This window comes from Symphalangus syndactylus, chromosome 1, assembly GCF_028878055.3.
Source record: "Symphalangus syndactylus isolate Jambi chromosome 1, NHGRI_mSymSyn1-v2.1_pri, whole genome shotgun sequence".
NCBI classification, from domain to species: domain Eukaryota; kingdom Metazoa; phylum Chordata; class Mammalia; order Primates; family Hylobatidae; genus Symphalangus; species Symphalangus syndactylus.
The window spans coordinates 109,447,775-109,471,517 of record NC_072423.2 but is presented as its reverse complement, the minus strand read 5'-3'; the positions used below and the strand labels follow the sequence as shown (position 1 = coordinate 109,471,517).

Genomic DNA, 23,743 nt, shown 5'->3' with positions numbered 1-23,743 from the left:
GACCAGGCTGGCCAACATGGTGAAACCCCGTCTCTACAAAAAATACCAAAAATTAGCCGGGGGTGGTGGCGCGCACCTGTAATCCCAGCTACTCATGAGGCTGAGGCAGAAGAATCACTTGAACCCAGGAGGCAGAGGTTGCAGTGAGCCGAGATCGTGCCATTGCACTCCAGCCCAGGAGACAGTGCGACACTCCGTCTCAAAAAAAAGATACATTCACCAAACAGTTGCGAAATGAGTCCAATTTTTTTTATTTTTATTTTTTAATTTAAAAATATGCTGGGCATGGTGGCTCACACCTGTAATCCCAGCACTTTGGGAGGCCGAGGCTGGTGGATCACCTGAGCTCAGGAGCTCAAGACCAGCCTGACCAACATGGTGAAACCCTGTCTCTACTAAAAAGATACAAAAATTAGCTGGCCGTGGCGGCAAACACCTGTAATCCCAGCTACTCAGGAGGCTGAAGCAGGAGAATCGCTTGAACCCAGGAGGCAGAGGTTGCAGTGAGCTGAGATCATGCCATTGCACTCTAGCCTGGGCAACAAGAGCAAAACTCCGTATGGAAAAAAAAAAAAAAAAAAGCCAGGCTTAGTGGCTGACACCTGTAATCCTAGGACTTTGGGAGGAGGCCAAGGCAGGTGGATCACCTAAGGTAAGGAGTTCGAGACCAGCCTGATCAACATGGTGAAACCCCGTCTCTACTAAAAAATAGAAAAATTAGCCGGGCATGGTGGTGGGAGCCTGTAATCCCAGCTACTTGGGAGGCTGAGGCAGGAGAATCGCCTGAACCCGGGAGGTGGAGGTTGCAGTGAGCCAAGATCACGCCATTGTACTCCAGACTGGGCAACAAAGCAAAACTCTGACTCAAAAAAAAAAAACATAAATTAAATTAAATAAGAAAATTAAACAGCTTCAGAAGTAGGGAGATACAGACTAAATCTGAGGAAAGAAAAAAACCGATTTAGAATTTACAGTCTAGGTGAAAATGTTCCTATGCTATTCTCCACACTAATTTTTGCTTCTTTTAAACTAGTGTGTGTGTGTGTGTGTGTGTGTGTGTGTGTGTGTATGAAGAAATCTAGCGTATGAGTTGTGTCCGAGGTTTTTTATTAAACTAGGTTTTAAAAAAGTTATTCATACCTGGTAAGGATAGGTACCATGTCCTGCCCACTGCCATGTTCCTTTTCCCACTGCTCCAGCAGGGTAGTGAGCTCAGCTTTGGAGTCCACATGTACCACTACTGTAGTCATGGCTTTGCCTAAGGAAGCAAAAATAAAAATAAAAAAGACAATCGATAAATGAACACAAGCAAATAAAAGTGAAGAAGGGGTAGAAAAGGGATGAGAAGGCAAGAGAAAAAATTAAAAAGGGAAATTTAACCCCTTGAACCCTTTGGATTTATCTGTGGTACAGCGGAAAACTCGGGATACTCATCAAGCCTAGATACCCATTCAGTCGTGATGAACAAGTACTTTCATCTTTCTCAGCCTCAGCTTCAACTGTCAAATGAGGCAAGAAGCTGGATCAAAACAGTGATTCTTAACCTTCTGAGGAGCCCCTTTGAAAATCAGACAAAAAATATGGTACCTTTCCCTCATCAAAAACGCATTTACCACCAGGCATGGTGGCTCACACCTGTAATCCCAGCACTTTGGGAGGCTGGGGCAGGTGGATCACCTGAGGTCAGGAGTTTGGGACCAGCCTGGCCACCATGGTGAAACCCTGTCTCTACTAAAAATACAAAAATTATCTGGACATGGTGGCAGGTGACTGTAATCCCAGCTATTTGGGAGGCTGAGGCAGGAGAATCACTTGAACCTGGGAGGCAGAGGTTGCAGTGAGCCGAGAGCACACCATTGCACTCCAGCTTGGGCGACAGAGCAAGACTCTGTCTCAAAAAGAAAAAAAAAATAGATTTACCTAATGCCTACTTGTAATATATACAATAATCCCAGGCCTAGATCTCTGAGGTCTAAAACTTTGTGCTTACATTTTTTTAAGCACAAAATGTGGCCAAAACTACTCCCAAAAATATTTTGCTCGTTAGTCCTATCCTTTGAGGGAAGTTCTATCAAAGATAAAGGGCATGGCACACTCCTGTTTAATTCTTTTTTTTTTTTTTTTTTTTTTTTTTGAGACAGAGTCTCACCTGTCACCCAGGCTGCTGGAATGCAATGGCACAATCTCAGTTCACTGAAACCTCCACCTCCCGGGTTCAAGCAATTCTCCTGCCTCAGCCTCCCCAGTAGCTGGAATTACAGGCGCCCGCCACCACGCCTGGCTAATTTTTGTATATTTAGTAGAGACGCAGTTTCACCACGCTGGCCAGGCTAGTCTCGAACTCCGTTTTTTTTTTTTTGTTTTTTGTTTTGAGACAGAGTTTCACTCTTACTGCCCAGGCTGGAGTGCAATGGCACAATCTCGGCTCACTGCAACCTCCGCCTCCCAGGTTCAAGCGATTCTCCTGCCTCAGCCTTCCAAGTAGCTAGGATTACAGGCGGGCACCACTACGCCCAGCTAATTTTTGTATTTTTAGTAGAAACAGGGTTTCACCATGTTGGTCAGGCTGATCTCGAACTCCTGACCTCAGGTGATCCACCCGCCTCAGCCTCCCAAAGTGCTGGGATTATAGCTGTGACCTACCGTGCCCAGCTCTGTTAATTCTTAAAGAGAAGGCCAAGAAATGAAATGGACACTACTGCCAGCATGAAAGTGGACAAGGAACACTGTAAACTCATTTATCCTTCAAGCTTCCTAACCTCTCTCACAGCTGATTTCCTGGAAAGAAGAGGCCAGAAGAGAGGCAGAGAAGGTTGGCTGGGATGAGTGGTCAAACTAGGAATGCAGAAGGGCAGGGAGCTGAGGTGAGCTTTGGAGGACCAAATAAGACACCCACATATGAGAGGCTTATAAGGGGATCCAAAAGGGATAAATGAGATGCAAATGTTTGACAGGTTATAGCATCAACTTCTTTATAAAATTAGCTTTAAAATCAAAATGTCATATTCTGCCACGCAAAATGTGTATCTTCTCAGAAATAGCAACCATTCCATAAAGAGTTTCACATCAGAAAGGAATTACTAGCTGATCTAAAATGAACTCTTCTAAAGATATCTACCATAAAACCAAAAGAAATACATGTAAAAGATATCATTATTGCATTGCATTATTGCATTGCATTGTAAAATGCAAATATTTGTGTTTTAATCAAGTAGATGCAATTCCAATAGTAGTGATTCATGTCACCTGTATTACACATAACTCCAAAGGAAAACATCTGCCCCACCCCCAAAATTGAACAAAATCAAAAAGATTCTTTTGTTTTTTTTTTTTTTTTTTGAGGTGGAGTTTCACTTTGTCGCCAGGCTGGAGCGCAGTGGCGCCATCTCAGCTCACTGTAACGTCCACCTGCTGGGTTCAAGTGATTTTCCTGCCTCAGCCTCCCAAGTAGCTGGGACTACATGCTTGTGCCACCACGCCCGACAAATTTTTTGTATTTTTAGGAGAGACGGGGCTTTCACCGTGTTAGCCAGGATGGTCTCGATCTCCTGACCTCATGATCCGCCCGCCTCAGCCTCCCAAAATGCTGGGATTACAGCCGCGAAAACCACACCCGGCAGATTTTTTTTTTTTTTTTTTTTTTTTTTTTTTTAAAGGGTCTCACTCTGCCTCCCAGGCTCGAGTGCAGTAGCGCGGTCCTAGCTCACTGCAGCCTCAACCACTTGGGCTCAAGGGATCCTCCCACCTCAGCCTCCAGAGTAGCTGAGATTACAGTATGTGTTGCCATATCCAGCTTATTTTTATTTTTATTATTTGTTCAGGTGGGGTCTCACTGTTGCCCAGGCTGGTCTCAAACTCCTGGCCTCAAGTGATCCTCCTGCCTCAGCCCCCCAAAGTGCTGAGACAACAGGCATGAGCCACCACACCCTGCCATATTTTCAGACTTTCTAACCAAAGCCACAAAAACGAAATGCTGTAGTTGTGACAGACTAATATGGACTTCTGACTTCAACCTGAGAAAACTCAGGTTGCATATTTTACTGCTATCTACTAACTATACATACGTTGTTATTTTTATTTTTTTGAGATGGCATCTTGCTCTGTCACCCAGGCTGGAGTACAGTGGCACGATCTCGGCTCACTGCAACCTCCACCTCCCAGGTTCAAGTGATTCTTCTGCCTCAGCCTCCCGAATAGCTGGGACTACAGGTGCACACCAGCACGCCTGGCTAATTTTTGTATTTTTAGTAGAGACAGGGTTTCACCACATTGGCCAGGCTGGTCTCGAACTCCTGACCTCATGATCCGCCCGGCTCGGCCTCCCAAAGTGCTGGGATTATAGGCATGAACCACTGTGCCCAGCCTCGATATATATATTTTTAAAACAAATTTTTTTTTTTTTTTTTTTAAGACGGAGTCACGCTCTGTGGCCAGGCTGGAGTGCAGTGGCGCAATCTCGGCTCACTATAACCTCCACATCCCGGGTTCCAGTGAGCGATTCTCCCACCTCAGCCTTCCAAGTAGCTGGGATTACAGGCGCACACCACCACACCCAGCTAATTTTTGTATTTTTAGTAGAGACGGGGTTTCACCATGTTGGCCAGTCTGATCTCGATCTCTTGACCTCGTGATCCGCCCAACTCAGCTTCCCAAAGTGGTGAGATTACAGGCGTGAGCCACTGTGCCCAGTCAAAACAAACTTTTTATTTGGAGTAATTTTAGATTTACAGAAAAGCTGCAAAGACAGTACACAGTGTTCCCACATACCTCTCACCCAGTTCAGTTTTCCCTAATGTTACCATCTTATATTATAGTGGTACACTGTCAAAATTAAGAAACCAACATTGTTACATTATTATTAACTAAACTCCAGACCTGATTCAGATTTCACCATTTTTCAAATCATGTGCTTTGTTCCATGATCTCATCTAGGATACACTGCATTCAGCTGTCATGTCTATCTGCTGTCCTCTGGTCTATGATAGATAGTTTGGGGGTTTGTCTTTGTTTTACATGACCTTGACAATCCTGAAGAGTACTACCCAGGCTGGTAGAATGTGGCAACAATTTAACCAATTCTTTCTTTTTCCTCTCTTTCCTCTCTCCTCTTTCTCTCTCTCTCTCCTCTCTCTTTCCTCTTTCTTTTCTTCTTTTTTAACGACAGCGTCTCCCTCCTATGTTGCCTAGGCTGGTCGTGAACTCCTAGGCTCAAGCAATCTTCCTGCCTCAGCCTCCCAAAGTGCTAGGATTACAGGGACAAACCACCACGCCCAGCCTACCAAACATTTATTTATTTATTTATTTATTTATTTACTTGGAGACAGAGTCTTGCTCTGTCGCCCAGGCTGGAGTGCAGAGGCGTGATCTTGGCTCACTGCAACCTCCACCTCCCGGGTTCAGGCGATTCTCCTGCCTCAGCTTCCCAAGTAGCTGGGGCTACACGCATGCGCCACCACGCCCAGCTAATTTTTGTATTTTTAGTAGAGACGAGGTTTCACCATGTTGGCCAGGCTGGTCTTGAACTCCCGACCTCACGCAATCCGCCCGCCTCGACATCCCAAAATGCTGGTATTACAGGCATAAGCCACTGCACCAGGCCTACCAAACATTTAAAGAAGAATTAACACCAATCCTTCTCAAACTTCACCAAAACCTGAAGAGGAAAGATATTTCCTAATTCATTCCATGAAGCCATCATTACTGATACCAAAGCCAAATAAAGATATCACAAGAAAACAAAGCTACAGCCCGATGTCCTTTATGCCTGTAGACATAAAAATCCTCAACAAAATACTAGCAAACAGAATCCAACAGCATATTAAGAAAATTAAGGCCAGGCACATGGCTCACGCCTGTAATCCCAGCACTCTGGGGGGCCAAGGCGGGTGGATCATGAGGTCAGAAGTTCGAGACCAGCCTGGCCAACATGGTGACACCCCGTCTCTACTAAAAATACAAAAATTAAGCCTGGCACGGTGGCTCCTGCCAGCAGTTTGGGAGGCCAAGGCGGGCAGATCACTTGAGGTCAGGGGTTCCAGACCACCCTGGCCAACAGGGCGAAACCTCGTCTCCACTAAAAACACAAAAATTAGCCAGGCATGGTGGCATGCGCCTGTAATCCCAGCTACTTGGGAGGCTGAGAGAGGAGAATTGCTTGAACCCAGGAGGCAGAGGTTGCAGTGAGCCAAGATCGTGCCACTGTACTCCAGCCTGGGTGACACAGCAAAACTCCGTCTAAAAAAAAAAAAAATTATCCGGGCATGGTGGTGTGCACCTGTAATCCCAGCTACTCAGGAGGCTGAAGCAGGAGAATTGCTTGAACCTGGGAGGCGGAGGTTGCAGTGAGTCGAGATAGCACCATTGCATTCCAGCCTGGGAGATAGGGCGAGACTCCGTCTCGGGTGGGGCGGGGGGAGTGACACTCAATAAACTAGGAACAGAAGAGACCTTCTAGAATATGATAAAGGGGATTATGAACGACACTATACTCAATGGTGAAAGACTGAAAGCTTTGCCACAAAAATCAGAAACAAGACAACAATGTCTGCCTTTGCCACTTCTATTAGAACACTGTACTGGAGTCCTCGGCCTGGCGCGGTGGCTCACACCTGTAATCTCGGCACTTTGGGAGGCCAAGGCAGATACGTCACTTGAGACCAGGAGTTTGAGACCAGCCTGGCCAACATGGTGAAATCTCGTCTCCAGTAAAAATACATAATTAGCAGAGTGTGATGGGGCACATCTGTAATCCCAGGTATTCAGTAGGCTGAGGCATAAGAATTGCTTGAACCGAAGAGGCAGACGTTGCAATGAGCCATAAGATTGTGCCACTGAAGTCCAGCCTGGGCAACAGAGTGAGACTGTCTCAAAAAACAAAACAAAAAAACCACACTCTACTAGGATCCTAGGCAGAGTAATTAGGCAAGAAAAAGAAATATAGGCTGGGCACAGTGGCTCATGCCTGTAATTTCAGAACTTTGGGAGGCCGAAGCGGGCGGATCATGAGGTCAGGAGTTCGAGATCAGCCTGGCCAACGTGGTGAAACCACATCTCTACTAAAAATACAAAAATTAGCTGGGCGTGGTGGTGTACACCTGTAATCCCAGCTACGGGGGAGGCTGAGGCAGGAGAACAGCTTGAACCCAGGAGGCGGAGATTGCAGTGAGCCAAGATTGCACCACTGCAATCCAGCCTGGGTGACAGGTAAGACTCCGTCTCAAAAAAAAAAAAAAAAGGTGTGTGTGTGTGTGTGTGTGTGTGTGTGTGTATAGAGATAGACAGATAGATAGATAGATGGTATCCAAGTTGAAAAGGAAGAAGTAAAATTATCTTTATTACTAGATGACATTATCCTGTATACAGAAAATCCTAAAGAATCCACATAAAAATTATTAGAATAAATGAATTCAGCAAAGTTGCAGGGTACAAGAGCAACACACAAAAATCAGTTGTACTGCTATACACTAGCCAAAAAACAATATGAAAGTAAATGAAGAGAACAATTTCATTTACAATAGCACCAAAAATAATAAAATAATTAGAAACAAATTTAATTTAAAAGACACAAGGCCAGGAAGGGTGGCTCACACCTGTTAATCCCAGAACTTTAAGAGGCCAAGGTGGGTGGATTGCTTGAGCTCAGGAATTCAAGTCCAGCTGGGTCAACATGGCAAAACCTAGTCTTTACAAAAAAGGCAAAAAATTAGCCAGGCATGGTGTGCACCTGTACTCCTAGCTACTCGATAGGCTGAGGTGAGAGAATCACCTGAGCCCAGAAAGTTGAGGCTGCAGTGAACCAAGATCGCACCACTGCACTCTAGCATGGAAGACATAGCGGGACCCTGTCTCAACAACAACAAAAAAGGCACAAACACAAGACTTGTACACTGAAAACTACAAAACATTGCTGGAGTCAATTCATGATGACCTAAATTTTAAATAACCTAAATAAACAAAAAGATATTCTGTGTTCACGGATTAGAAGGCTTAGTATCAAGATGGTAATACACTCCAACGTGGTCTACAAATTAAATGCAATCGCTATCAAAATCCCAATGACAGACCAGGCTTGGTGGCTCACGCCTGTAATCCCAGCACTTTGGGAGGCCAAGGTGGGTGGATCACCTGAGTTCGAGAGTTCAACACCAGCCTGGCCAATACGGTGAAACCCCGTCTCTACTAAAAATACAAAACATTAGCTGACCATGGTGGCAGACGCTTGTAATCCCGGCTATCTGTGAGAATGAGGCAAGAGAACTGCTTGAACCCAAGTGGCAGAGGTTGCAGTAAGCCGAGATCGTGCCACTGCACTCCAGCCTGGGAGCAACAGAGAGAGACTCTGTCTCAAAAAAAAAAACAAAAACAAAAAAAAACCCCAATAACCTCTTTTGCAGAAATGGACATGCTGATTCTAAAATTCGTATGTAATTGCAAGGAAACCTGAATAGCCACAACAATCTTGGGAAAAAAAAAAAAAAAAAAAAAAAAGTTGGGGTCAGGCGTGGTGGCTCACACCTGTAATCCCAGCACTTTGGGAGGTTGAGGCAGGTGGATCAAGAGGTCAAGAGATCGAGACCATTCTGGCCAATATGGTGAAACCCCCATCTCCAGTAAAAATACAAAAATTAGCTGGGCGTGTTGGCACGCACCTGTAATCCCAGCTACTGGGGCAGCTGAGGCAAGAGAATCGCTTGAACCCAGGAGACGGAGGCTGCAGTGAGCCAAGATTGCACCACTGCACTCCAGCAAGGCAACAGAGTGAGACTACGTCTCAAAAAAAAAAAAAACTTGGAAAAATCACACTTCTGATTTCAAGACTTGCTACAAAACTATAGTAAATGTAACAGCATGGCACTGACATAAGGATCAACGTATACACAAATACAATAGAATTGATAATCCAGCAATAAGCATTCACATTTATGATCAATTTTCAACAAGGATACCAAGACCATTCAATAGGAAAAAAGTATTTTCAATAAGTAGTGCTGCCCAGGCGCAGTGGCTCATGCCTGTAATCCCCACACTTTGGGAGGCCGAGACAGGCAGATAACTTGAGCAGGAGTTCGAGATCAGCCTGGCCAACATGGTGAAACCCCATCTCTACTAAAATACAAAAATTAGCCAGGCGTGGTGGCGCGCCTGTAACCCCAGCTACTCGGGGGCACTGAGGGCAGGAGAACTGTTTCAATCCGGGAGGCGGATGTTGCAGTGAGCTGAGATAGCGCCACTGCCCTCCAGCCTGAGCGACAGAGCAAGACTCCATCTCAAAAAACAAACAAAAAAGTACTGATGAGACTGGGCACAGTGGCTCACGCCTGTTATCCCAGCACTGTGGGAGGCCAAGGTGGGCAGATCACGAGGTCAGGAGATCAAGACCATCCTGGCCAACATGGTGAAACCCCATCTCTACTAATATACCAAAAATTGGCCGGGTATGGTGGCACACACCTCTAGTCCCAGCTACTCGGGGGGCTGAGGGAGGGGAATCGCTTGAACCTGCGGGAGGTGGAGATTGCAGTGAGCCAAGACTGCGCCACTGCACTCTAGCCTGTTGACAGAGCAAGACGTGTCTCAAAAAAAAAAAAAAAAAAGTAGTGCTGAGACAACTGGATATATCCCACAAAACAGTGAAGTTGGATTTTGCCTCACGGTATATGCGAAAATCGGCCGAGTGCTGTGGCTCACGCCTATAATCCCAACACTTTAGGCAGATCATTTGAGGTCAGGAGTTTGAGACAAGTATGGCCAACAAGTTGAAACCCCGTCTTCTACTAAAAATACAAAAAAGAGCCCGGCATGGTGGCGGGTACCTGTAATCCCAGCTACTCGGGAAGTTGAGGCAGGAGAATCACTTGAACTCGGAGGGGACGGAGGTTGCAGTCAGCCGAGATTACCCCACTGCTCACTGGCCTGGGCAAAAAGGGTGAGACTTTGTCTTTAAAAAAAAAAAAAAAAAGGCCAAGAAACGCATGAAAGATACTCAACATCAGTCACTAGGAAAAGGAAACTGCAAATCAAAACCACAATGAGATATCACTTCTCACCTACTAACATGAGTACAGTTTAAGAAATGAGAAAATATAAGCATTGGCAAGCATGTGAAGAAACTGGAACACATACTGCTTGTAGAAATGTAAACGGGTGGCCCGGGCGCGGTGGCTCACTCCTGTAATCTAGGCATTTTGGGAGGCCGAGGCGGGCGGATCACGAGGTCAGGAGATCGAGACCATCCTGGCTAACACGGTGAAACCCCGTCTCTACTAAAAATACAAAAAATTAGCCAGGCGTGGTGGCAGGCGCCAGTAGTCCCACCTACTCAGGAGGCTGAGGCAGGAGAATGGCGTGAACCCGGGAGGTGGAGCTTGCAGTGAGCCAAGATCATGCCACTGCACTCCATCCTGAGCGACAGAGCCAGACTCTGTCTCAAAAAAAAAAAGAAAAGAAAAAGAAATGTAAAAGGGTATAGTAGTTATAAAAAACAGTTTGGGACTCTCTCAAAAAGTTGTAGGTTTTTAAGTCACATGTAGAATTACTATACGACCCAGCAATTTCACTACTAGATATATACCCAAAAGAACTGAAAACAGGGCTGGGTGTGGTGGCTCACACCTGTAATCCCAGCACTTTGGGAGGTCGAGGCGGGCAGATCACCTGAGGTTGGGAGTTTGAGACCAACCTGACCAACATGGAGAAACCCCATCTCTACTAAAAATACAAAATTAACCGGGTATGGTGGCACATGCCTGTAATCCTAGCTACTGGGGAGGCTGAGGCAGGAGAACCACTTGAACTCAGGAGGTGGAGGTTGAAGTGAGCCAAGATTACGCCATTGCACTCCAGCCTGGGCAATAAGAGCAAAACTCCATCTCAGGAAAAAAAAAAAAAAAAAAGGAATTCAAACAAAGACTTATACACAAATGTTCTTGGTAGCATTATTCACAATAGCCAAAGAGTAGAAACAACCCAAAAGTCCATCATCAGATGAACAGATAAACAAAATGTGGTATATTCATACAATGGAATATTCAGTCATAAAAATGAATGTAGTAACATGCTACAGATGTGGAAAAACCTTGAAAACAATAAGTGAAAGAAAGCAGACACAAAAGGGCACATATTGTACAATTCTATTTATATAAAACATTGAAGGCTGGGCATGGTGGCTCACACCTGTAACCCCAGCTCTTTGGGAGGCCAAGGCGGGTGGATCACGAGGTCAAGAGTTTGAGACCAGCCTGGCCAACATAGTGAAACCCCATCTCCACTAAAAGTAGAAAAATGGCCGGGCGCGGTGGCTCACGCTTGTAATCCCAGCACTTTGGGAGGCCGAGGCGGGCGGATCACGAGGTCAGGAGATCGAGACCAAGGTGAAACCCCGTCTCTACTAAAAATACAAAAAAAAAAATTAGCCGGGCGTGGTGGCGGACGCCTGTAGTCCCAGCTACTCGGAGAGGCTGAGGCAGGAGAATGGCGTGAACCCGGGAGGCGGAGCTTGCAGTGAGCCGAGATCGCGCCACTACACTCCAGCCTGGGTGAAAGAGCGAGACTCCGTCTCAAAAAGTAGAAAAATTAGCCAGGCGTGGTGGCATGCGCCTGTAGTCCCAGCTACTCAGCAGGCTGAGGCAGAAGCATCGCTTGAACCTGGGAGGCGGAGGTTGCAGTGAGCCGAGATCGCGCCACTGCACTCCATCCTGGGCGACAGAGTGAGATTCCGTCTCACCAAAAAAAAAAAAATTGAAATAGGTAAATACACAGAAAGCTAACTAGTAGTTGCCAAGGGCTTGAAGAAAGGGGAAAATGGGTAGTGACTGCTAAATGGGTATGAGGTCTCCTTTTAAGGTGATAAAAATATTCTAGAACTAGAAAGAGATAATGGTTGCACAACACTGCGAATCTACAAGTGCCACTGATTTGTACACTTCAAAATGGGTAGTCGTTAATTTTATGCTACGTAAATTTACCACAATTTTTTAATGAGAAAAGAAATGATCCAGAAGAGACTGCTTCTTAGATAACTTAAGCAGTTAGCCTACTAGAGCACATAAAGACATGATTTTTAAAAAAACACTACCTCTAATAAAGATTAATTCAAAGGCATTAAAACACTAAAATTTTATATTTTTAAAATTTTAATTTGTATGATTTTGTAGAGACAGGGTCTCACTATGTTACCCAGGCTGGTCTCAAATTGCTGGGCTCAAGCAATCCTCTCCACTTGGCCTTCCAAAGTGCTAGGATTGTAAACATGAGCCACCATGCCTGGCCTAAAACACTGAAATTTTAGAGTTCAACTTAGAAACATATACATATATACTTCTGGTATCATTTTCAGAAGTTCCAACTAATCTATGCCTGAAGATAATTATAACTTTGGGAATAACCATTTGCCCAAGGAAAATACAAACCTTAGTGAGACCTTGTCTCTATTATTTAAAAAAATAACAAAAAATAGGCCAGGCGTGGTGGCTCACGCCTGTAATCCCTGCGCTTTGGGAGGCCAATGCAGGTGGATCATCTGAGGTCAGGAGTTCGAGACCAGCCTGGCCAACATGATGAAACCCTGTCTCTACTAAAAATACAAAAAATTAGCCGGATGTGGCGGCAGGCGCCTGCAATCCTAGCTACTCAGGAGGCTGAGGTAGGAGAATCGCTTGAACCCGGGAGGCAGAAGTTGCAGTGAGCCGAGATTGCACCACTGCACTCCAGCCTGGGCGACAAGAGCAAAACTCCATCTCAAAAAAATATTAAGAATAATAAAGAATAAAAAAATATAAAGGCAAGGTGTGGTGGCTCACACTTGTAATCCCAGCACTTTGGGAGGCTGAGGTGGGAGGATCACTTGAGCCCAGGGGTTTGAGACCAGCCTGGGTAACAGTAAGACCTTGTCTTTATTACTTAAATACATAAATAAAGGAAAATATAAACTTATAACAGACTTAACTAATAATAGCAATGTGAATTAACATAGTGTCAATGAAAGCAGTCAGCAACTGAGTGTGGTGGTTCACACCTGTAATCCCAGCACTTTGGAAAACCTAGGTGGGCAGACAGATTGAGCCCAGGAGTTTGAGACCAGCCTGGACAACATGGTGAAATCCTGCCTCTATGAAAAAAATTTAAAAATTAGTAGTAGTAGTACCTGTTTCAACGTTTGTTTTTTTGTGCTTGTTTTTTGTTTTGTGAGACGGAATCTCGCTCTGTTGCCCAGGCTGGAGTGCAGGGGCACGATCTTGGCTCACTGCAACCTGTAGTCCCAGCTACTTGGGGAGGCTGAAGCAAGAGAACTGCTCGAGCCTAGGAGGTGGAGGCTGCAGTGAGCCATGACTGCACCACTGTACTCCAGCCAGAGCAGAAGTGCGAGACCTTGTCTCAAGAAAAAAAAAAAAAAAGGCCAGGCACAGTGGCTCACACCTGTAACCTCAGCACTTTGGGAGGCCGAGGCAGGCAGATCACCTGAGGTTGGGAGTTTGAGACCAGCCTGACCAATATGGAGAAACCTCATCTCTATTAAAAATACAAAATTAGGCCAGGCGCGGTGGCTCACGCCTGTAATCCCAGCACCTTGGGAGGCCGAGGCCGGCGGATCACAAGGTCAGGAGTTCGAGACCACCTGGCCAACATGGTAAAACCGCATCTCTACTAAAAATACAAAAAAAATTAGCCAGGCATGGTGGCACGCGCCTGTAATCCCAGCTGCTCTGAAGGCTGAGGCAGCAGAATCGCTTGAACCCAGGAGGCAGAGGTTGCAGTGAGCTGAGATCACGCCACTGCACTCCAACTTGCACAACAAGAGCAAAAAAACAGTCATCTTCACCTTGTTATGCCCAAGACAGTAACGGTGCATTACTCAAGTTCTTAAGTGAGTTCTTTAAGTGCTATGAAGAAATGATGGTCTGTTCAATGGTGACACGATAGTTACCAATTAGTGAATATCTAGTATGGGACAGACATTGAGCTAAGTAATTTACTATACTTACATTATTCTGAATTTTCACAACCATCCTACCCTTTTTTACACATGATGAAAGAAGCTCAGAGAGGTCCCCAAGACCAGCTAGTACTAGGTAGAAAAAAGGTTTCAAAGATTCAAATCCCAACTCTGCTGACATACCTGTGAAGTCTTGGTTATTTAACTTCTCCAAATCTCAATTTCCTTATCTGTAAGATGGAAACAGTTGTTGTGCGGGGTTAAATGACAATATTGTCCCCATGATGGGATAATATAAAGCCTCAAGAAATACCTATGTAAAATTTCCTTATCCTAACAAGTGTCTGCTAGGGTATTTAGGGATGACAGGCCTGCAACTTATTTTCAAATGATTCCACAAAATAAATATATGGATACCACATACACAAATAGAGAAAATATGGCATAATATTAACGACTGTTTGCCGGGCACTATGGCTCATGCCTGTAATCCTAGCACTTTGGGAGACTGAAGTGGGTGGATTACTTGAGGCCAAAAGTTCAAGACCAGCCTGGCCAATGTGGCAAATCCCCATCTCTACTAAAAATAAAAAAATTAGCCAGGCGTGGTGGCACACACCTGTAATCCTAGCTACTCCAGAGGCTGAGGCATGAGAATCGCTTGAACCTAGGAGGCAGAGGTTACAGTGGGCAAAGATCGCACCACTGCACTCTAGGCTAGGTGACACAGAGAGACTGTCTCAAAAAAATAAAAATAGGCGGGCGCGGTGGCTCACACCTGTAATCCCAGCACTTTGGGAGGCCAAGGCGGTGGATCACAAGGTCAGGAGTTCATGACCAGCCTGACCAACATGGTGAAACCCCATCTCTACTAAAAATACAAAAACTAGCTGGGCATGGTGGCACACACCTGTAGTCCCAGTTACTTGGGAGGCTGAGGCAGGAGAATCGCTTGAACCCGGGAGGTGGAGGTTGCAGTGAGCCAAGATCGCACCACTGTACTCCAGCCTGGGCAACAAGAGCGAAACTCCGTCTCAAAAAAAAAAAAAAAAAAAAATGTTTAAATTGCCAGGCACAGTGGCTCAAGCCTGTAATCCCAGCACTTTGGGAAGCCAAGTCAGGAGGATTGCTTGAGGTCAGCTGAGCAACATTTTGAGACACAGTCTACATAAATATTTAAAAATTAGCCAATCATGGTAGCCTGTGACTGCAGTCCTAGTTACTCAAGAGGCTGAGGCAGCAGGCTCCTTTGAGCCCAGGAGTTGGAGGCTGCGATGAGTTATGATCACACTCGAGACCATCATGGCTAACACGGTGAAATCCTGTCTCTACTAAAAATACAAAAAATTAGCCGGGCGTGGCAGCAGGCACCTGTAGTCCCAGCTACTTGGGAGGCTGAGGCAGGAGAATGGTGTGAACCTGGGAGGCGGAGCTTGCAGTGAGCTGAGATCGCGCCACTGCACTCCAGCCTGGGCAACAGAGTGAGACTCTGTCTCAAAAAAAAAAAAAAAAAAAAGCCAGCGCAGTGGCTTACGTCTGTAATCCCAGCACTCTGGGAGACCGAGGTGGGCAGATCACGAGGACAGGAGTTCAAGACCGGCCTGGCCAATATGGTGAAACCCCATCTCTACTATAAATACAAAAATTAGCCAGGCGTGGTGGCGCGTGCCTGTAGTCCCAGCTACTCAGGAGGCTAAGGCAGAAGAATCACTTGAACCCGGGAGGCGGAGGTTGCAGTGAGCCAAGATCACGCCACTGCACTCTAGCCGGGGCAACAGAATGAGATGCTGTCTCAAAAAAAAAAGAAAAAAGAAAAAAAAAAAGAGTTATGATCACACCACTGCACTCCAGCCTAGGCTACAGGGCAAGATCCTGTATCTAAAAAAAACAGGCCAGGTGTAGTGGCTCATGTCTGTAATTCCAACACTTTGGGAGGCTGACAAGGGAGGATCACTTGAGTTCAAAACCAGCCTGGGCAACATAGTGAGACCACTGTCTCTATAAAAAATAAATGAACAAAAATAAAAAATTTTAAAACTGTATAATAGGCAGAACAGTAAAACACTGTACTCAGCAACTACCCAAGAGATACTGAGCACAAAATGATTTCCCTACATTCCCCAAATTCTCTATTTTCTCTTTAACATCCAAAAATATATACTCACTCAAAAATGGGTAATGAATAACTGCTATATAGAAAACCCAAATGTTCACATCATTAAGAAAAATACTAAATCGATTCCTAAAATCTAAATATACACACTTACATAAACATTAAAGGTAAACTCCAGTAAGCTGGAAAAAGAAAATGCAGGATGATATTACCAATTAACCTCTCATTCTGTACATTAACAATGCATTTTGAACAGGAAGATGCTACTAATATAAAAAATTAAAACATGTAGACTAATTGAAAGGCTTCATCGAAAAAACAGGGTAAGGAAAAACCGAGACCAACATGACGTGGCCAAGGACAAGTCATTTGTGACTCAAAAATAGCTAATACAAACACTGCAAAACTATTTCCTCAACAAATGGAAAACCAGAGCACTGCCACTGCAGTAAGAGTAAGTCAGACAGAAAACCGTCTAAGAAGTGAAGTTGTTAAGCAAACGCTTCTGACACCCCAATTGAAAACTACTATAACCCCCGGAAATAGACTCCAGGGAAGCTTGGCCGGCACTCTGAGGTTTGACTCCATGCTGCGGGACCCGCACACCTCTCTTTCCAACCCTTCCCTCTTTCGTGGAGATAGGAGGAGCGCCCGAAAGCTCCGCCCCCGTCGCACGGTCCAAGAGCCGGGCGGGTGCAAGGAGAGGTGGCACGAGGCCGAGAGACGGGAGAGCCCGCCCAGGTGACTGGAGCTGGAGGCGGAGACACAGTCCGGGAAGGGGCCCGCCGTATAGTACGGAAGATGGAGCCCCGCAAGCCCGTACGGAACAGAGACTAGGAGGATTGGAAGGAAAAAGATAACAAGGGAAATGAAATGCGCCCCTCCTCTAGGTAGGGGCGGACACAGCCCGCCCCCCCACTCCGGGCGGAAGAGTTACTCTCGGGAAGCTTCTCGTGGGGAATGCAGGAAGAACGTGGAGGCCCCGCCCCCGAGACAAGAATCAGGATGAGGAAAAGTCCTGTCAGGCCCCAGGCCCAGCCTCCCGGCAGACCGGCCCGCCCCCTCCTCGCCGGCGGCCCAAGCAGGTGCCGCCCCTCCCCCCAGCCCGGCGCCCACTCTACCGCCCGGCCAGCCGCGCGACCTGCTTCCTCGCGCCCCTCCCGTAGAGTCGCCTCCCTCCATTTCCCACTCACCGTCCGAGGCGGCTCCGCCGCTGCCCCCCCCCCCCCGACCCCGCCAGTGGCCACAGTTCACACACACAGCCTCAGGTCCCGCACTCACTCTCCACTCACACACACAGCGCGACCACGGCTCCACAGCGGCCCACATATTATGCGTCACTCGCGCGCTACGTGCACCGCGCGCGCGCGCGCGCGCCTACTTGGCGCGAGGACCGCGAGCAAGGGGCGGGAGGAGAACGCCTGCACGATCGGGGAAAAATCGAAGAGCCCCCGGGACGCCTGGGAAATGAAGTTCCGCGTCTAGGGGCGGGCCCACTAGTCCCAATTGACGCATGAGCTCTTCGCCTGGCGCATTGATTTCTGGATTTGTAGTTTTTTTGGATAAATGCGAACTGCTGAGTACTCATTGGCTGCTTCGGAAGGCGGAAGTGAAAAGTGAGGGAGCCGATCCTTCTAAGACAGTGCTATAATCGCCTGATACCTTTTTAGTATCTTGTTCTGACCTGTGTGCGCAAAGAGCCTCTGTTTTATTCGGCCATTTGCCTCATCTTACATAGAACATACCGTGATCTAAGAAAATATTTCTAATAAACATATCAGAAATCACAGCACTCATTAAATCAGAAGGCACTGGTTGTTTTTTGTTTGTTTTGTTTTGTGTTTTTGAGACAGAGTCTCGCTCTGTTGCCCAGGCTGGAGTGCAGTGACGATCTCAGCTCACTGGGACCTCCGCCTCCTGGGCTCAGTCTTCCCACCTCAGCCTCCAGCTGAGACTACAGGCGCATGCCACCACACCCAGCCAATTTTTGTTTTTGTTTTGTGTGTATGTGTTTGGTAGAGACATGGTTTTGCCATGTTGGCCAGGCTGGTCTCGAACTCCTGGGCTGAGTTCTCCCAGCCTCTTTTTTCTCGGTCCTTTTTTTTTTTTTTTTTTTTTGACAAGGCCTCGCTCTGTCACCCACGCTGGAGTACAGTGGTGCACTCACAGCTCACTACAGCCTCAACCTCCTGGGCTCAAGCTATCCTCTCACCCCAGCCTCCCAAGTAGCTGGGAGTACAGGTGTGCACCACGACACCCAGCTAATTTTTAAAACTTTTTGTAGAGACGGAGTCCCACTGTATTGTCCAGGTTGGTCTTGAATTTCTAGGCTCAAACGATTCTCCTGCCTCGACTCCCCAAAGTGTTGGGATTACAGGCATGAGCCACTGCATCCAGCCTCTGTCTTTTCGTTCAAGACCTAGCCTGTAAGAATCAATAGATACTTATTGCCAGGTATTATACATGAGGCAGAGAAGTGAAAAATCAAAAGCTCATAGATTAAGGCAGGACTGATCTCACAGGTCACTTAATTCAATTTCTTCATGTTGTTGGGAAAAATGAGGCCCAGAGGGAGTGAGCGACTTTCCCAGCATCACACAACCAATTAACAGCAGAACTGGAGGACTCCTTACTCTGACCAGCCGTCCCTTTTGTGGGGCATAGAAGATAAACATGACTCCGCAGTTGAGCAGAATCTTGACCTGACAAGATCCTACCCAACCTTCAAGGCCTTATGCAGCTCATTATCTCTCTAGGAATACTGAGGAAGTCTCCGTGCAACTCCGTGAGTCTCCACGGACAATACTGTCACATGAACACAAGACACAGCAAGCCTGCTGCTATGCTCAGGTTCCACAGCTAGTAAGAAGCCTGAATCCTGGGTCCCTTGGTTTCATTCCCCACTAGTTCCCATTTCCCTCTTTCCAGAAAAGAGACCATCCTCCTTCTCTTAAATGTGTAACTTGGAGCTGCTGCTCCAAGCAGAGATTCTCTAATGTGTGCTGGGAGCGCCACAGACATGTCACCTTTCTTCACTTCTTTCTCCTGCCACAACACACAGCTCCCTTCTCTGTGCTTCTGGAACTTTGCCGCTGTCAGTAATGGCCACTACCATTTCTTTCAACTTCAGAGCATGCTGGGCTCTGAGCCAAGTGTTGTAGCCACACTCTCTCATTTAACCCTCACTACCCTGCCACACACACAGGGAAGATATGGTTAATCACCTTTACAGATGAGAAATCTGGACCCAGAGAGGTAGAACAAGGAATGGAACCCACATGCCTTTCCTCCAGCACTCCTTCAGGTGACTTTCCTGCCATGCCTCCCTGGGCCATGAACCTAAAATGTATGAGGATGGGGCATTTAAGCCTTGGATATCTCCCCTCTGTCTATGGTCTAGCCGGCCCAGTGGTGACTTCTCCGCTGGCTGGGGTCCTAAGAGGCAGAGCCCTTAGGGGAGCTCAAGGCTTAGCTCACCAGATCCTGGCACTGCCTCAGCCTGCCACCAGATGGCACTGCTTCATTTCAGAAACCCAACCTGGTCAGCGCACTGGCTCATGCCTGTAATCCCAGCACTTTGAGAGGCTGAGAATCTCTTGATCCCAGGAGTTCAGGACCAGCCTGGGCAACATAGAGAGACACCCCCACCCTCACCCTTGCTCCACTGCTTTCCAAAATATCTTAAAAATTTGCCGGACGTGGTAGTGCATGCCTGTAGTCCCAGCTATTTATGAGGCTGTGGTGGGAGGATTGCTTGAGCTTGGGAGGTTGAGGCTGCAGTGAGCTGTCATTGTGCCACTGCACTCCAGCCTGGGTGACAGAGAGACTCTGTCTCAAAAAAAAATTTTTTTTAAATTTTTTTTAAAAAACAGAAACTCAGTCTGGGGCCCTGGGTTGGTGATGGGAGCAAGAAGCATTAAGAAGGGGCTTTGGAGAAGCCAGGGCCTAGGAGGCAGGAGAAGCAGAGCAGGAGACAAACAGGGCCTCTCCAGCAGCCACACCCTCAGGAATCTGCACTCTTAACTCCTGCAGCCTCCTCTACCCCTGCCAACACCTCCCCCTCCCCAACACGCACATAGCCACACACCTGCAGACACCTTCAAACACCTCCTTCCCACTTCTGGGAAAGGGAAGAGGGAGCACCCAGGCTTTCCCAACTGCACATGCATTCCAAGTGTGCTTGGTGGTATATTTCACAGATACCCACATGTGCCAGATATACAAGCATGCACACTATGCATTAGGCACCCAGTCCTCACAACAAATATTTTCACGTCTAAGCATATGCACACACAAAGCTACAGACAATCCAGGCCCACACACCTGGCTTGGTTCTGGCACATGGGTCCTGCACCATTGGGAAGAGATTTATTGGCCTCTTTGGTAGGACATCTCTGGACTCTATCTCACCTTGCTCTGCCTGTTCTACCCCCTGCTCCATGGTGTGCCCAAGAAAGAGGAAGCCCCATCTGAAAGAGTGAGGAGTGCTTTGGGGGCTGCCCAGCAGCAGAGAAAAGGCAAGAAGAGCCCAGCCCTGGCCCCAGGACCAAGGCCTACAGATTAGCATGCTCTACCTACTCCCACCTCCAAGCACGCCCACTCCCTGGGTAGGAAGATGGACAGCACCAAGTCCTCTGGGCTTCAAGCTTCTCCTTCATTCTCCTCCCTCTCCCGCTCCCATCCTTCTATGAGCTTTTCACTCCCAGCACCTCCTTCTAGGCTTACCCAGGTGCTCCTACCAGCCCATCCTCACCCTGGTGCCACCCCACAACTCCTGCGCTTCCTCCAGCAATTCCCTTCCCTGGAGCTGGGAAGTGAGGTCAGCTGTCCCATATCCACCCCTGCTGTCCTGTTGGCTAGACAAGACTGCTACTGCAAGTGTCCAGGAGTGTCGCAGGAGCCGCCAATTAGAGGCTGGAGGCTACCAGGCTTTGGGAACACCAGCCTGGACAAAGAGGAAATCCCAATCATTCACTGGGTGCCCTGCTCCTGCCTGGTGGGCCTGTACTCCACCCCCAGAAAATGAGGAGAGGGAATGCCACATCATTTCCCAAACGGTGTGTAATTATGTCTGATTACATCCACATCCACTACTCTCACTTTACAGAGAAAGAAACAGACTCCACAAAGTCAACAACTTAAGTGCCCACATCGACCAGTGGGCACAGGTAAAGGGGAGGTAAAAAAGCAAGCACGCCTAGCCTCTTTTGCCTCAGGTTCCTGGGGTTGGAAATCCTTCCAGGAGGAAGAGTGGAGTCAACATTGGGGAGAGAGTCTGTATTGGCCTGGCCTCCAAGCTCTCAGAAGCCCCTGAGCTTTTATTTATTCATTTATTTTGAGATGGAGCCACACTCTGTCCCCAGGCTGGAGTGCAGTGAAGCAATCTCGGCTCACTGCAACCTCTGCATCCTGGGTTCAAGTGATTCTCCTGCCTCAGCCTCCTGAGTAGGTGGGATTACAGGTGCCCGCCACAACGCCTGGCTAATTTTTGTATTTTTAGTAGAGGGGGGTTTCACCATGTTGGCCAGGCTGGTCTCGAACTCCTGACCTCAAGTGATCCACCCACCTTGGCCTCTCAAAGTGCTGGGATGACAGGTGTGAACCACCGTGCTCTGGCCACTCTTGGATTTTTAGAAAGACCATTCTACAGGATTCAGGGATCTCTGGCCTGACCCATTTGAAGGTACCCTGGAGACTGCTGGGGCAGACCCTCATGATGACTCAGGTCAGAAAGAGTTTACCACTCTATCAGTTATTTCATTTCAAGAAGGCCTGGGCCTGGCACGGTGGCTCACACCTGTAATCCCAGCATTTAAGGAGGCTGAGGCAAATGGATCGTTGAGCCTAGGAGTTCAAGACCAACCTGGGCAACATAGTGAGACTCTATCTCTATAAAAAATAATAAAAATAAAAATAATTCTTATGGCCAGGCGTGGTGGCTCACACCATAATCCCAGCAATTTAGGTGGGCAAGGCATGTGGATCACCTAAGGTCGAGAGTTCGAGACCAGCCTGGCCAACATGGCAAAACCCCATCTCTACTAAAAAATTACAAAAATTAGCCAGGTGTGGTGGTGCATGCCTGTAATCCCAGCTACTCAGGAGTCTGAGGCACGAAAATTGCTTGAACCCAGGAGGCATAGGTTGCAGTGAGCCGAGATCACGCCACTGCACTCCAGCCTAGGCAACAGAGTGAGATTCTGTCTCAAAAAAAAAATAATAAAAATAAAATTAATAATAATTTAAAAAAAAAATAAAAAAAGAGAGGGCCTATAGAAGAATGGCTTTGTTGAATGGGACAAATTCAGAGGTCAGAGACCCACTGCGCCACCCGAAGTAAATGCCTCTACCATGGGCCTATCCCTCTTGGAGATGTTGCCAGATACAGCCTGGGGTACGCAGTTAGGCCTGGGAGCCAAAATCATCAAGAGGGGAGTTTTTAGGTGTAGAGGGTGTCGTGGGCTCTTACCATGGGGAAGCGCTTCATCCCTTAGAGGTGGCGATGTCTCTCTGTGAAAAGTCTCATGATGTTCCTGAGGGGAGCCCCCTCTGCCCTGCTCCTGCTTCAGCAGGTCCAGGCTTCTCACAAGATAGCCTTTTGTGAAGTCACAAAGCTGGTTGCCTCCCCACAGGACCAGGGACCAGGACAACCAGGGAGTAGTGGGCATGACTTTAGGGGAGAAGGGACTTCACAAGCAGCCTGTAGGCTCTGGAGAGGGGTGTGGGGTCTGGAGGGGCTCACTGGACCAGCCTCAGGCTGTAGTGGGTGAGGACAGTTATTGGAGACTCAGGATGGGATCATTTTCTCATGTCTCAGTCATTGCCAAAAAATGAGAACAGTTGGGGCCTGAGCCTGTATTCCTTGACCATTGTCCCGTCTGTTGAGACCCTAGGGCCAGAGAAGGACCCTTGCCCCTTTTGAATATATATAAGGGTCCTGATCACTGATGTTCTGGGTCATCCATGGAAAAAAGAAGTTAAGGCCCCTAAGCCAGGGACCAGATCTTCTCCTCAGTGCCATCCCTCTGTGACCATTCAGTTTCTTTTCTTTTTTCTTTTTTTCCTTTTTTTTTTTTTTTTTTGAGATGGAGTTTCACTCTTGTCGCCCAGGCTGGAGTGCAGTGGCATGATCTTGGCTCACTGAGACCTGCGCCTCCCAGGTTCAAGTGATTTTCGTGCCTCAGCCTCCCGAGTAGCTGGGATTACAGGTGCCCACCACCACACCTGGCTAATTTTTGTATTTTTAATAGAGACAGGGTTTCACCATGTTGGCCAGGCTGGTGTCAAACTCCTGACCTCAAACGATCCACCTGCCTTGGCCTCCCAAAGTGCTGGGATTACAGCCATAAGCCACTGCGCCTGGCCTGACCATCATTTTCTACCTGTTTCCTGGGCAAGCACATGCTGCCAAATTCTGCTACATTGAAAAGTGGCCCTGGTAGCCTTGGGGCACCCCTACCCGTTGGATTATGCAGAGGAAGAAGAGTGTTAAGAGAAGAAAGTGGAGCGCTCAGTGCCCACTCTCTCCAGAGGGTAGAGACTCCCACCTCCTGAAGAGGCAACTCAGGGGAGAAAACAGAAAACAACCCGGGGACAAAGTGACATTCCACGAAATGTGGAAACTCAGTTACTGCCTTGGAAGGTCACACTTCGTAAGCGGGACATGGGGGCAGCCACTGAATGGAAACTTTGTTTTAAAA

General features: G+C 47.3%; 1 protein-coding gene across 16 annotated transcripts in view; it reads right to left on the bottom strand.

Annotated features, from left to right (window-relative positions):
• Nucleotides 1-22,584, bottom strand: part of DCAF1 (DDB1 and CUL4 associated factor 1) — a 106,207-nt gene extending 83,623 nt beyond the window's left edge. For 6 of the 16 annotated variants that reach the window (XR_010122561.1, XR_008657178.2, XM_055275418.2 and 3 more), the window contains exons 1-2: nt 17,237-17,417; nt 1,141-1,258 (exon numbers count right to left, since the gene is read on the bottom strand). Coding sequence is in view for 13 of the 16 variants with exons in the window: in XM_055275418.2 (XP_055131393.2) it covers nt 1,141-1,258; nt 17,237-17,372 (254 nt within the window). In the remaining 3 variants the exon portion in view is untranslated. Of the gene's footprint in view, nt 1-1,140; nt 1,259-7,589; nt 8,459-9,812; nt 9,938-14,113; nt 14,161-17,236; nt 17,522-22,512 lie in introns of those variants that run through there. The other 10 variants (XM_063646387.1, XM_063646385.1, XM_063646377.1 and 7 more) reach the window with 10 other exon arrangements.
• Between the last annotated feature and the right edge of the window lie 1,159 nt (nt 22,585-23,743).